Source organism: Lutra lutra, chromosome 5 (genome assembly GCF_902655055.1).
Source record: "Lutra lutra chromosome 5, mLutLut1.2, whole genome shotgun sequence".
NCBI classification, from domain to species: domain Eukaryota; kingdom Metazoa; phylum Chordata; class Mammalia; order Carnivora; family Mustelidae; genus Lutra; species Lutra lutra.
In genome coordinates this window covers 109,526,435-109,541,928 of record NC_062282.1, presented here as the reverse complement: position 1 = coordinate 109,541,928, position 15,494 = coordinate 109,526,435, and the positions used below count along the sequence as shown (strand labels likewise).

The following is a 15,494-nucleotide window of genomic DNA, read 5'->3' as shown; positions in this document are numbered from 1 at the left end:
GTTGTAAACTACAACAGCAGAGGGAATTGTGACTCATTTAAACTCTAACAAATGACCAATCCACGTAAGTGGGTCTCACAGGCAGTTTATAATCAATCATAGTCAATGAATCTATGAGTAAGTGGCATGCCAGCCAAAGAACAGAATGAATGGAGTCTTTTAGGCTCATTGGGATATAACACAACGTTTAAATAAGTGTTATGAAGCTTAGGGAAAAACTACTAGTATAAATTATACTTTATCCTTCTGAAATAGATAGGAAATTGTGCCAAATAAAAGTCATAACTGCAGGGCTTTGTTTAGCAATATGTTTAGCAATATGATGATGCTAAAATAAACTCTGAGGCAGTCCTGATGCTATGCCAGATAATAACGATAGAAGTCCAAATGTGTCAACATTTTACTAACAGTATTTAAACAACATGGCAGGTAAAATGAATTAAAAATTATAATCCAATTTAAACTGCAATTATTGTGTTCATCTCAAATATATTAAATTATACTGCAATGGAGACATTCACTACTTCATGAACAAATGTTAGAAATCCTACTGTGTGCAAGGCACTATGCTTGGTGATGCAGGAAGAACACTAAATAAACTAACTTTTAGAATAGAGAGAACGAAGAGTATAGGAAACAAAGAAAACTATCTATAAAGTTCTTTGGAATCCATATATTCCTAAATAAAAGAGTAACATCAATAACAAGTGCAAATACTTTCACATTTATTATTCATATGAGGCTTCCAGAGTCCCTGCCTGACACAGAGTTAAGAAATAAGTATTCTATCCACAATAATAAGGAGAAGATTAGACATGAGCTCTCAGATCATTCTAAATCTTTTCCATTAAAATAGGCTATGCTACCTCTCCTTATGGACATGTACTTTATTTTCATGATGCTAACATTCAAATAAGGAAGTAGGATTGGAATGTGGTACCATCTAAACCATGTGGGTTATTAAAATTTATGTGATACTTAAACAAGAAGAACAATTCACTAACAATTCTAGGCCAAAAAGAAATTCTTATCAAAAGATAAGTTTTCCTCTCCAGAATTAGAAAGAGCTAGTGATTCAAGAGATGTCAAATTTTCCTTCTAAAAGAGAATGCAGGTTAGTTCTTAAAGTATTTAATTTTTTTGTTCCTAAATAAGCATGAGGTGAAGCAAGAGAAAGATGCTACTTAAATGGTGGCATCTTCATTTTATGTATTTAAAACAATACACTTCTTATCCTGAGTTTCTGCCAATCACACTCTTTGCAACATAAGATACAAGAACTCAGCTTTGAAAATAGTCTTTTCAAATGACAGCATGTCTACAGGAAGTTCTCCATATAGCTATCAGATGTTATTTTTCCTTTTGTTTATCTTTGGGTTTAAAAGAAAGGTTGTCAATTAAAAAGCAATTCTATTTTTAAAAGAAATGATTCATTATTCTTGATTTCCATTATAATACTTTGCACACACAATGTCTTAAAGATATTAGTCACATGAATGCTAACTCTAATGGTAACAAAGTCTAATTTTCTTTCACTTTGAAAAGCTATACCATAATATAGCAGAGAAAGAGCTTGATCTCCATGTGGAAAATCATGAAAAGGAAATGTCAGAGTTTTTAAAAAGAAAGTCACATTAATTAGCCCTTGAAATTTATTATTTTTGTTATTTACCTGCCAAGAGCTTTGTCAGGTAAACTCAACCTACTTATTATTTTTTAAATCTCTCAAAATTGGTACTACTCAAAATTTTATTTTAAAATATAATATTAGCTAACTTCATAATTTTGTACTTCCTAATTAAGCATGTCACAAATATCTCTAAAACAGAGTAACCAATAAAAGGGAATAAATAAAAGATAAATGCACAGAGCAATGTAAAGGAGCCTCTACTTCAGTAAACTTCATTTATTAAAGACCTAATTTAATATCAATGAAATTAATTCCAGTATAGAAGGTCAAATTAAAAAGCAAAGTATATCAAATATTGTTATGAACTTTAATTTTCAATAATCTCACGTTCTGTTGAAAATAAATTAACTTTCTAATAATGCAAATGTTGAATTGTGGAAAATAGTGCATGTTGTAGTCCTCACTTAATCAGATTGAAAATGCATACTAATTACCATATTAAAGATTCAACTATTTAGAGTAAAAGAAATATGTTTAATTCTATTAACTCACTACTTTCTGAACTTATTTGGTCATAAAAATCATTTTTAGCAAAGAATATTTTAACATTTGTCTCCTGGAATACAGTTTTAATGAATGAATATAACTTCTCATAAGATATTTCTCCAGTTCATAGTTACCTTCCTATTAGTACTCAACTTTAAAAAAATTGTTTTTCGAAATAAAAACCACTGGAACTATATTCAAAGCAATGCATATAGCATCATAAAGCATCATTTTCAGAATCCACCCTTGGTCTCCTGAATTAACAGTAATAGAGTCGTCCCTGATATCCCATCGTCCTTGTCACCACTGTCCCTAATAGTATTTAAACAACATGGCAGGTAAAATGAATTAAAAATTATAATCCAATATAAACTGCATTTATTGTGTTCATCTCAAATATATTCAATTATACTGCAATGGAGACATTCACTACTTCATGAACAAATGTTAGAAATCCTACTGTGGATTTTTAATCCCAGGAGTTTTAACAACCTCTGGGTCACCAAATTTGTATCACAATAATTCGATCATAATGTCTGAGAGTATTGTAAAACCTTATTTTTTACATTTTAAACTATATACTTAAATATATATATTTATATAAAATGATAAAGCTTTATGAGGTCTAAAATACATGGCAAATTGAAATGTATGTTACAATAATGCAAAAAAGTTAAGTGGACTTAAAGTGTCCAAAGTTCTAGCATTATCTAGGGAGCATGAAAGTTAAGTTAATGCAGGATTTAATAGGTCATGGATGTTTGCTGCCAACTCAAGGATTCTTGTCACTAAAACAAGAATAAATAAATCTGTAAGTAACAAGTTAATAAAGAGAAAGAATAATGAGAATAAAAGAGAGTACATTAGTAAATCTACACCTAAATGTGTACATAACTGCATCAATTATAAATGGAGTAAACACTCCAATTATAACACAAAAATTATTAGGCTGGGTTTAAAAACAACTATAGATTTTAAATATACAAAAGTTGAAAGTAGAGGAGCAAAAAAAGATGAAAAAGATATACCATGTAGTAAACATCAAGAAAAAGAGAACTGGTATAACTATACTGTTAACAGACAGAGAATTTTAAGGGAAAGCAGTAGTAGACCAACAAGAAAGATATTTCACAATAGTAAGAAAAAGTCAGTTCACCAAAAAGATATAACAATGTTAAATTTATACCCACCAAATAATACATAAATAGTATATAGTGTAAAGTCTTTATGTTAAAACTATATTTTTTAGGGGCACCTGGGTGGCTCAGTGGGTTAAGCTGCTGCCTTTGGCTCAGGTCATGATCTCAGGATCCTGGGATCGAGTCCCGAATCGGGCTCTCTGCTTGGCAGGGAGCCTGTTTCCTTCTCTCTCTCTCTCTCTCTCTCTTTCTGCCTGCCTCTCTGCCTCCTTGTGGTCTCTCTCTCTCAAATAAATAAATAAAATCCAAAAACAAAAAACAAAAAAACACTATATTTTTTTATATTTTAAAACTATATATTTCTGTATGTTTAAAATGTCTACATGGACGTTTTGATAGTATTATTTAATATTTATTTAGCATCTCTACACACAGCCTTTTAATCAAGGACTAAATATAAATCACTGTTCTGCCTTATGTGCTTTGCCATCAAATCATAATAAACCTCCAACACAGATATGAACATTCCCATTCATCTTAATGGTGCATTAATGACACCAAGCTATATCTTTTTCCAGTTAAATGTGTGCCCACACCATTAAGTAAGAAATCAAGGAGGCCATATATTCTACTCTTTCTTTTTTAGGAGCCTTTAATCATTTTACAAAAGCAAAGGCATCAAATGATTTAAATATAAAATTAAAGAGAACTCTTAGATTTTAAAAAATAAGGTCGTTCTACTAAATAAAAAGAACCTTTAGCACAAGAAGAGTTCTCAGACTGCCTGGATTAGAACCCCAGTTCTATTATTTACTAGCTGTGTTACCTTAGACAAGTTTTCTAATTTTTCTGTGCCTCAATTCTCTCAGCTGTAAAATGGTGATGATAACAGTATATCCTTCAAAGGTATATACTCCAAGTATATACTTAAATGCTGTTAGATGAAGTAATGCATCCAAGAATGAACTAACACATCTGAGAAATCTAGAATACACTCAGGCACCCATATAAATGCTTAAGTAACCGAGTCCATAGTAGTTACAGTGCTGGTGATTACGTTACTGTAACAGTGTGGTGGTGGAACCACAACAGAACAATAAAAGTAACAGCAATAGCAATTGTAATAGTAAAGGAGGAGGAGGAACAATACCTGTAGTAGCAGAATTAGAGTTAGAAGAACTAATCAAACTAGTTATCATTGTCAGAAAAATCATCATTTTCCAAGGGTCACAAACTCAAATTATTTCCAGGATTCATGCAAATGACATCAATGAATAAAATGAGCCTGATCAAATACAAAAGGAAGAGTTAAAAAACAGAAAACTAGGAAACTATGTCCTATGTAAATGCAATCAGATTTATTACTTAACAAAGGAAAAACAAAGTATGTGACCTAGATCAACAGTTACAATCTCTGTACAGTCCAAGTTATTCATTTAAAATAAAAAAATAGTATTGTTGTTAATACGGCTAGCCATTGTGCTTTTATGCTTGTGACGTCACAGACAGCAGTACTCTAAGTTCTTTTTTTTGTTCAGTCATCCCCCAAATTACAACTACCCCCACAAAATGCTCAATGTCACAGATGTGTGTTTGCACCTATTTCTCAATGCACTGAGTTTTACCACAAGGCTTGAAACTGGCACTCGGGGTCTCGCTTTGATTCCTTCTTCCGCCCACCCCACTTGTAACAGTTCTCTTTCATGACACCACATATTCGGACTCTACTCAGCGAGCCTGGTGATATGCACCCTTTACACATACCCAAGCCCTCCAGAGTGAAGCTTCAGCAAGCACCATGTCAATGCTGGTGGGCTGGCAACATTCCAGAACCTCATCACTAGTAAACTCTATCCTTTTGATCTTAAATATGGCTTATAAATGATATTGATGAGTTGGTACAAGGAACCATATGTGCTGTTTGTGGTGGAGACCCCTGTCACAAAGAGACAAGAATCCTCTGTACTACATTATAGAAATGCAGCTAACTTAGAGATTATTGCTGCATTACCCCACCTTTTGTCTCAACTGGGTCGTGGTTGCAGTTACACAGGGCAATAAAAATGTTTAGCCTCATCTTCCTATGACAAAGGTGATCCAGGCTTTCTTAAGTTTGTTTTACTACAACCAATCAAAAAACAGTAAATAAATTAAAAAGTGTAAAACCTTTTGCATTTCTTAGACATAAATACTCAATTACACCCATAGTCATCTACACCCACCTAAAGATCTCACGGCTTTACATTAACAGCTTCCTAAAAACTTGGTAGTACAATTTGATTTCATTTTCACAGTAATATACATCTATCATAGCACCATAAAATCAACGTGAAATGGAACTTTTTAGAACACCAAGATCAGTACATCAAATAGAAATATGTGAGTCATGTGTAGAATTTTAAACTTCCTATTAAACACATCCAAATGAGTAAAAAAGAAGAAAATGAAGGTAATATTAATAATATATTTAACTCAATACATCCAAAAATAATTATTTCAAGATTTAATTAATATAGAAATGTATTACTTCTTTTTTTAATACTAAGTTTTTGAAATCCAATGTTTGGTTTATAAGTACAGTTCAACTTGGACAAGTCACATTTCCAGTGTTCAACAGTCTCACGTCACTCGTGCCTACCTGACTGAACAGTGCAGAGCAGCTCTTGACAAAACCCAAACCAATGAACTGACAGAGGGTGATTTAGTTTCTGCCTGAAAGTTATTTTCTCCTCTTCTCAGTTTCCTTTTAACGTGTCTTATTCCATCTTTTTTTGGTTTAAATACCATTCTCCTAAGGTCAATGATTCTGAATCATTTTTGGAATATACTCCCTATTGAAAATATATAAAAATTTGAATCTTGCTCTAGAAAAGTGTACTTGTGCCTTTGTAATGAGAAGAACTGTGTCCCTCCCAAAAAGACATTTTGGGGTCCTAATCTCTGGTGCTGAAGAATGTGGAATTCTTATGTGGAAACAGAGGATTCACAAAGGTAATCAATTGAGGTTACAGGCATGGGCCCTACCCAGTGGGACTGCTGTCCTTACAAAAAAGGGGAATTTCGATGCAACACTGAGAGGGACAGTGATGTGAAGAGACGGAGAAGATGGCTTTCAACAAGTCAAGGAGAGAGGCCTGGACAGAGCCTTCCCTCCTGGCCCTCAGAAAGAATCAACCTTGTTGACATCTTGACTTGGAACTTCTAGCCTCCAGAAGTGTGGGACAATATATTTCTGTTGTCTAAGCTACCCAGTTTGTGATACTGAGTTATACCAGCCCAACAAACTAATACATGCATTTATGTATATAACTTTATATATAACTCCAAAGGGTTCAAAGATCCCCTTGTTAACTACTTAAGAACCAGAAGTTAAGAATGCGCTTTGAGATTAGAACAAACCAAATTAAATAACATTAAGTAGTGTTTTCTGTCAACTGTTAATATTATCAGTCAACATTTGTCCTAAGTCCATTCTCAGATCAGTACTCTTACTACAACAGTGGCAAAAATATAATTTTTAAGCCATCTTCAGAATCCTGAAAGTTAGTCACTGCACATTCTGAGGTTTAATATTCACATGGGTTCATGCTATATTTTAAGTATATATCCTTGATTATATGATCCATTCCCCCTATTTAGTACATGTCCTCTTAAAATATGGACATAGAGAGACTGTTTTGGGAAAATATTTGTTCTCTTTAGAGCCTTCTCCTTTTTTCACCTAATTTATATATGAATAGAAATGGTTTAAAGCAGAATTTCTCACATAGGGTGCACGGCATAATAATTTCCATTGAAAAAGTTCCTAAGGTCTTGTAAGTTTGAGAAACATTTCATAGGTCTACGGCCATACCACCCTGAACGCGCCCGATCTCGTCTGATCTCGGAAGCTAAGCAGGGTCGGGCCTGGTTAGTACTTGGATGGGAGAAACATTTCATAGTACATTCTACCTTTCATTACTATCTTCATTAGCATATTAAACACCCTGAGAAGCTATGAAGAAAAGAAAAAAATGAGTAAGTGATCACATAATTTTTCTCTCACAACATATTACCCATTGAAAGAGCAGGTAGATGAATACTTAGGTGAAGTCACCATACTCTGTAAAATCCTAGTCTTAGATGCTTGGAGCAAGATTGTACAATTATAGCCACACAGCAGGCTGACTTTAGGTTGGTAGATTGATTGGTCCAACACACTTAGCCACTGCAGCCAGGAACATTACTTTCACCAACACTGCCAAATGTGGGTATTCTTCTCCACACCGAGTAAGCCTTTTTTGACCCAGGCCTAACAGCTGCCAGTCCTCACAGCCTCCCAGGTCCTGACAGGACTTTCATACTGAACAAACTCAAGGAATGTGGGAGAGGGCAAGGAAGAAGTGCACAGGACAGCAGTGAGGGCAGCTCTAGGCAAGAAGTGCACAGATTCCGAGTTCTTAATGGAATTTCAGCAATTTTTCAAGGATAAATACCTCTCCTATTGTTCTTTGCCTTCCTTACTTGCCTTAGCATTTCAGTGAATTGCTTCTTGGCCTCCTGGCTAAGATCAAGTGCAGAGCACCTCAACGTTTACTTGTTTCTTTTTTGTCAGTTTATAGTTATTTTGGGGGGAGAGTACCTAACCTTCTCATTCATCCATAGGCAGAAATAAATATTATTAACATAATTTCTTTCTGTCTCTCCAAGAATATATATATAAAGGTATAGAAATAATTGCCTAGAAGGGCATATCAAAGTTTTATTTTAATAGTATAGTATAGAAAAATTATCACAGATTACTGCAAATCTTTCGTATATTTGAGATTCTTATGTAGATAAATACTAAGTCAAAACCTGAAGCAGTTAATACGGAGGGAGTGAGATAAGTCAGACAGAAAGAGATAAATACTGTATGATATCACTTATATACAGAATCTAAAAAGGCCAAATTCACACAAAAAAAAGAGTAGAATAATAGTTGATAGGGGCTAGGGTAAGGGAATTGGGGAGATACTTAAGAGTACAAACTTGCAGCTAGGTGGATAAATAAGTCTTTAAGATCTAATGCCCAGCTTAGTGATTATAGGCAACAATACTGTATTATAACATCAAAGTTGCAAAGGACTAAACATTAAATGTTCTCACCACAAAAAAAGAAATGATAAATATGTGATGCAGTAGAGGTGTTAGCTAATGCTACTGTGGTTATCATATTGTAATATACAACTACATCAAATCAACACATTGTACACCTTAAACTTACACAATGTTGTATGTCAATTATATCTAAATAGAAAAAATATACAAGGAATAACCTCAATAGATATATGCATATTCTGGGGGCATCTGGGTGGCTCAGTCATTAAGTGTCTGCCTTTGGCTCAGGTCATCATCCCAGGGTTCTGGGTTTGAGCCTCACATCAGGCTTTCTGCTGGGCAGGAAGCCTGCTTTTCCCTCTCCCACTCCCCCTGATTGTGTTCCCTTTCTCACTGTCTCTCTCTCTGTCAAATAAATAAATCTTAGGAAGGAAGGAAGGAAGGAAGGAAGGAAGGAAGGAAGGAAGGAAGGAAGGAAGGAAGGAAAGAAAGGAAGGAATATAGATAGATAGATAGATAGATAGATGTGTATTCTGGAATTTCCTCCATAACTATGTATCATGAAGTCTTGTTTTTTAATCTGATGATGTTGCCTGTCTTTCTGGAGAATTTATGTACAAACAGAACCTCCTCTTCAACAGGGGAAGTGTTCTCATCACCCTATTGCATTAATTGCAATCTCCTCAGTGTTAGGAAATTTCCAAAGTTTTTAAAAATATCTCAAAAAGAAATGTGCAACCGTGATTTACTACTATAGGAGGCAAGTATTTTCTCATTCTTTTCTCCTGTGTAACCAGCAGTAATATATTTAACCTTTGTAGGTCTCTGTTTCTTCATCTGAAAAATGACAGGCTTGAATTAGAAGATCCAGAACTATATGAGATCTAGATCTCTGAAGTACATAGTATCATTCCTGAGCAATGTTGCTTATGTATAATTGCTACGAAATGCACTCAAATTGCTCCTCTGGTTTTTGTGACAGGTTTCACTAAATCAAGCTTTTTATTAAGAATTTGTAAATAAACAAGTCTATGATAAACAAGCTGGATAAGATTAAGGGAATAATCTGTAATTCTAAAGTTGAATTTCTGACTAATCTCTTTGGCAGTACATGTTGTTACCCCTTCTGTGAGTAGACATTCACTGTTTGAAGCAACGAGCTCTTTGATACTCAGAAATTTTGGATTCTGTTCTATTTTTAAAAGCTACTATATCAGTATTCATCGACTCTTTGACATAGCCATTCATTTATTTTCTAAAAGGCTATTCTATAATCACACTTCCTTTCAGGAAGCCCAGCAACTAATAGAAGCCTAAATTACTGATAGCAGTAATACAGGGGCCTTCCTGTTGGTAAAGAAACAAGACTAATTAAACTAATGTGCTAAATCCCAGGCTAATATTTATGGAGATCAGTGATAGAAAGCTTATTTTTATTTGTTTTTAGTGGTTGTGCACTTTTAAAATGAAGAAGAATAAAATATTTTAGAATAAATATTTTTCATATTTATACTTTTAGTAAGGCTAATTTAATTGGTCTCTAATTTTGAGAAATATTTTCAATTTCTACTAATAGAGTTATAATATAAAAATATTAATTATCTTAATTTAAAAATAAATAATTTGAAATAATTAAGGAGACATTAAAATAATTCCTCTTGTAAAAGCTAATTAGGAACCAATTAAGCATAAGTTTTCAAAAAGCTTCACAGGAAAGATCCTATTTCAATGAGATAAGCCCAATCTTTGTACTAAATATTCACCCACATTCTGAATTATGCTAACACTAATAAATGTTTTATAATAATGGTTAAAATTCTTGGAATATTCATATACATTTAAGAATTATTTTCACATATAATTCTACTATTATTATAGCATCAAAATGGTTATAAACCTGAAAAACTACATAACCATAAATTAATTTTTAGGCTATGGCAGATATTTTGGGGGCAAATAAAAGGCCATGGATGCACTGCTAGACGTTTTGGCACTCAGATGCTATACTAACTACACTTCTCTCTCTTTTTAGTTTGGTGAGGTTCTGTTATTCAGGAGACCTACTTCAATCTGAAGTTTCTCCAAAGACATGGACATCAGGTGTTACCTTGATTGGTATCCAAAGAAACAGAAGATTTCCTGTAGAAAAGGTTGTTTTACTATATCTATAAAAACCCAACATGGTTATTTTTCCATTCAATTAAAAAACATAACAAAAAACAAAAACAAAACGACACTGGAGGTAGGACTAATCCAGACAAACCAGGAAATCCTTAGAGCCACAAGGAGTTACACAAACTAGGTGAGAGTGCAAGTAATTCATCCTCCTTGGTAATCCAGGGGTTGAGCTATAAACAGAGACCATGGCAACCAGTTCATCTATCATAATCTTAATCTGAAACAAAGTTAAATACCGATGAACTCTAAGACTTTAGCATGCAGTAACAATTTATTTCTTAAACTAAGTCTGTAATACCATTGTTACCTATCTAGAAATTCTGGAAGTTAAGACCTACAGAAAGTAAATCTTGTTTTATATATTTACAGAAAAGTATAAAATGTAGTTGTGGGTGGTACAGACTGTGATGTTCAAGTTTCAGAATACTTCGGAGATCTCCTTCTAGCTAACCAACTTTAAACAAATTTAGAGGTTTTTCATAATGTATGGTATAATACATATGAACATGACGTAGTTTATTAGAGTACTGTTATCAGTTATTTCCTCAACAACTCTAATGATGGGGGAAAATTTAAAACTTTGGAGAAAAAAAATAATAAAATAGGTTGCCCATACATAAAATAGTTACCTGCCTATTTCCTGTAAGCTACAATATCCTTATTGTACATCTGGATATATGTATGAAAATAAGCAGAACTTTTCCTTGAATGAATACTGTGGAATCACTAAATGATCTGGTCTCACTAAATTATTATCATGCAGGAATGAATCATTAGGAAATTCGATGGTTTTTTACAATTAATGATGAACACACATTTACATAATAGAAATGACTACCAAGTTAAACATTTAGCCATTTAAATAAATGACTTTCTGAAAGAATAAATGTATTAAATCACATCAGTTTTTTCCTCTTGTTCATATCGTAGGGAAAGCACACATGAACCTGCACTACCTAAAATAAATTCAAATATTTACTTATACAATAAGAATAGGTAATTCATTATCAAGATGGCAGAATAAGTTCAAGAAGAAACCTTCATTGCTCTGGTCCAGATACATAGTAATAGTATATAAAATACCAAAAGACGAATCTATGATTAAATATATAAACATATTTCCCATAGACTAAGAGTATAATTTTGTCTCTGTAAAAGAATGAATTATAGAATCTGGTAAGCTATAAAGAAGCTTATTCTGTTGTTTAACACTTAAAATGTTTTTCCTCAGATATATGGAATCCAGTTCTTATTCAATACCAAGCATTTTAGATCTGAGGTTCTTTTTTTTCCCCCTCCAAACTTCACTTTCCCGAATATTTCTTATTGAAGCAGAAGGAAAAGGATAGTTAAAATTTTGAATAAAAATGTTCTTAATTCTTGAAATCAAAACCTGCCAAAAGCAAGTTAAGTGCAAAGAAAAAAATAAAAGAATCAGAGACCTATATGTCAAGTATGTAGTGAACTGATTTGAGTTAAAGAAAATACTCCATGTAAAAGAAAAAATGTACAATGAACTAAACATTTTTGAAGAGAAGAGAAATTTAGCCAGATTTAAAATAGTACAATTGTAGGAATGCTTTGCCTAAAATAGAACACATACAGGACCCCATTCTCATATACCCATTATTTAACCATATATTTTCTTTTCAACAATAATTATCGTCTACTTCAAAGGTTGGTGAGACACTCTGAATAAGGAACAAAATCAAAGACCATTATATTCAATAAAAATTTTGAACATTTAGATTTTTGGAAAGAGCACAGATTCCCTTTTTAGGGAGGTTTCAATTACATTTGATTATTAAAGAATGACTTCATTTTATATTGGGTCACTAATGTAAAACAAGCATTGCCTCCAAATGTTAACTCTGCTGTGCAAAGGTGAGGGTGTATGTGATTGTGTGATCCAATTCAAACCTAATTAGAATCAGATTAATCAACCAACTAATGTAATCAATATCATGAAATTTCCATGACCCCAATCACATACCTTCCTATGTCTTGTCCATTTATTCTATTTTCTTTCCTGTCTTTATGGAAAGTGCCCATGCTCCTAGCTAACCAAATCCTGCCACTTGTCCATTTGATCCCATCTTCACTTATGAGAAACAGCATTGCAGCAATTTCAGCAACACTCCCCCACTTTCCTTACTTACTCCCATCAATATGCAAACATGGTGTTCTTTCTCTCATCTAAGACAAAGATGAAAAAAACAAAAAAAACAAAAAAAACCCCTCTTGGCCCCATGCACCCTTCAAGCAGCTTCCCAGGTTTCCTCTTCTATACAGTAAAACTTGCTAAAAAGTGTTGCTTAGGCTTCTTGTTTCTTCCCAGTTCTCTCCTCTCACCCTTTTGGAACTTCCTATTTCTGCTATCCCACTGAAAATGTTTTATTAAGATCCCCAGTAACACCTGTGCGTCCTACCATGTTTGCCTGCCTGGCTGCTCCCTCTCAGTCTTTGCTGGTCTCCTCACTCTACACATTCAAGTGTACGAGGGCAGAGTCCTTGATCACTACCCTTTTCTATCTTCTCTATCTCCCTTGATAGCTCAGCCGGCTTTAAATGCCTCTTTACTTAAACATCTTCAGCAGGAAGCCCTCTTCCTAACTCCAAATTTGTATACCCAACTCCCTACTTAATATCTCAGAATTAAGGTTTGTAAAACTGAGTTCCTAACCCTCCTCTTCCATACTCTCATAATTCAGTAAGTCAGCTGCATGCCTTCAGTATTCAATCCAAAACACTTATCCTGATTGGTGTATGCCTGTCTCTCAGTACGATACCCACTTCATCAACAATAATATGTTGCCTCTAGACATATCTAGAATCTGCCCCTTGTTCACCATCTTCACTGCTGTCACTCTGGTCTAAGCCGCTCACGTCCTTCATGCTTTGTTGAACCAGCTTTCCACTCTCTGTCTTCTTCTACGCTTACCAAACTATGTATACTCTATTCTCAACATAACAGCCAGATTAATCCTGCTAAAACTGTAAGTCAGATCACATCACTTGATGTTTGAAACCTTCCAACAGTTTCCAGTGCAGTTGAAAGCAAACCTTGAAATCCTTACAATAGCCTATAAGACCCTACACATGATATGCCCTCTCTCTGACCTCATATCTCCATTCTCCCTATCTCTATCATCCTACTGTACCCATACCTCCCTTCATACTATTGCTTAAACACATCAATAAAAAGTTGATGAAAGCTCCCACATCGGGGTCTTTGTATTAACTGCTTTTTTTCTGCCTAGCATGCTCACCCCACAGATAGACGTGTCACCTTTTCTGGTGCCCTGGCTAAAATTATAACTTTTATCCTACTTCCACCCTGACATTTTCTATTATCCTTCCCTGGTGTATTTTTCTCTTCAGCATTTATCACTATCTAATAGAGCTTATATTCAATATATTCATCTTGTTTTTGTCTGTTTCCCTGACTAGAATTCATAAACTGCATGAAAACAAAAATATTTGTTTTTTGCTCTCCGACAGAGAATAGTTTCTGGTACCTAAGAGACACTCAGAAAACATTTGCTAAATAAATGAATCAAACATTTATTTTGAGAACACTAGGATTCTGCCAGAACCACGTAAGTGTAAGATGAGTTCAGGAACTCTTGCATCTAGGAAATCTATAAACATTTAGAAATATTATTCATGGATTTAGATCTGAGAGACTGAGTAAGGCTCAGGTACTTTAACATAAACTGCCATTTCCCCTTCTGTTCCCCCATCACCCATCTCCCCCTGCTAAAGTCCCTATTCTGAATAGTGAAAGAAGGCTCAACCTCAAGACAACCTAAAGCATTCTAGATCACCCCACTCCTTGCCCATCCATAGCTTTAGCTGGATAAGATCTCACATGTTAAAGGCCACCAACTTCGAGCTAGATATAACTAGCATGAACACATACATATCTTGCTTATTCCTTATGTACCCTTATTTAATAGGAGATAGCATGCCTTGGGGTGTGTGTATGTGTGTGTGTGTGTGTGTGTGTGCTTGTTTGTTTTATTGCTAACAAGTTGCTGCACTGTATAATAAATATAATTTTTAACATTAAGTACTTGAGGTTCTAGACTAAAAACCCTGAAGAATTTTTGTAGAAAAGACCTTTTTCATAACATTTTTCATTACAGTTTATTATCTTTAGGATAATAAGCCCGAGTGAGATCTCCAACAAAGGAAATGAATGCACTCCTCTTACTTGGAGCTAACGCAGAGCGATCAGGCAAGTTTTCGCTCTCTTCATCAGTGCTTTCATCATAGATTGCATCCCTGTCAGCAGCCATTTCAGAATGTGTTGTGGTTTCCCTAGAAACACAGAAAGGTAGAATTATAAATTTTTGGCTCACCCCTGGCTAGGTATTAAATTCACCAGTAAATAATTATAGAAAATATCCCTGGAAAAATACCTTAAACAAACATATACTGAAACATACATGATTAAGATGAAAGCACTTTATAAAGACTGTATGTTGGGGCGCCTGGGTGGCTCAGTGGGTTAAGCCTCTGCCTTCGGCTCAGGTCATGATCCCAGGGTCCTGGGATCGAGCCCCACGTGGGGCTCTGCTCAGCAGGGAGCCTGCCTCCACCTCTCTCTCTGCCTGCCTCTCTGCCTACTTGTGATCTCAGTCTGTCAAATAAATAAATAAAATCTTAAAAATATATATATATAAAGACTGTATGTTAACTCTCTTAAGAATACGTTTCCCTTCTACCTAATTTAAATGTGGTTTAGTGCTCACTATAATCAACTCTTCAATCAGTTTCTTATCATCTTATTCATCTATCAAAATACTATTCTTCTGAGGATCACAGAGTGTTCAGTATTTTACTGATCTCAAAGCAGTTCTGCCTTGCTTTTGACTGTCCCTAAATTTTCAGAGGCACCCTTCTTCTTACTATGAAGA

At 34.3% G+C, this 15,494-nt stretch overlaps 1 protein-coding gene across 8 annotated transcripts in view; it reads right to left on the bottom strand.

Annotated features, from left to right (window-relative positions):
- The window catches only part of XRCC4 (X-ray repair cross complementing 4), a 278,013-nt gene that overhangs the window by 143,373 nt on the left and 119,146 nt on the right, over positions 1-15,494 (bottom strand). For all 8 annotated transcript variants that reach the window (XM_047729305.1, XM_047729306.1, XM_047729304.1 and 5 more), the window contains exon 6: positions 14,789-14,895. In XM_047729305.1, coding sequence (XP_047585261.1) covers positions 14,789-14,895 — 107 coding nt within the window. The remainder of the gene's footprint in view (positions 1-14,788; positions 14,896-15,494) is intronic.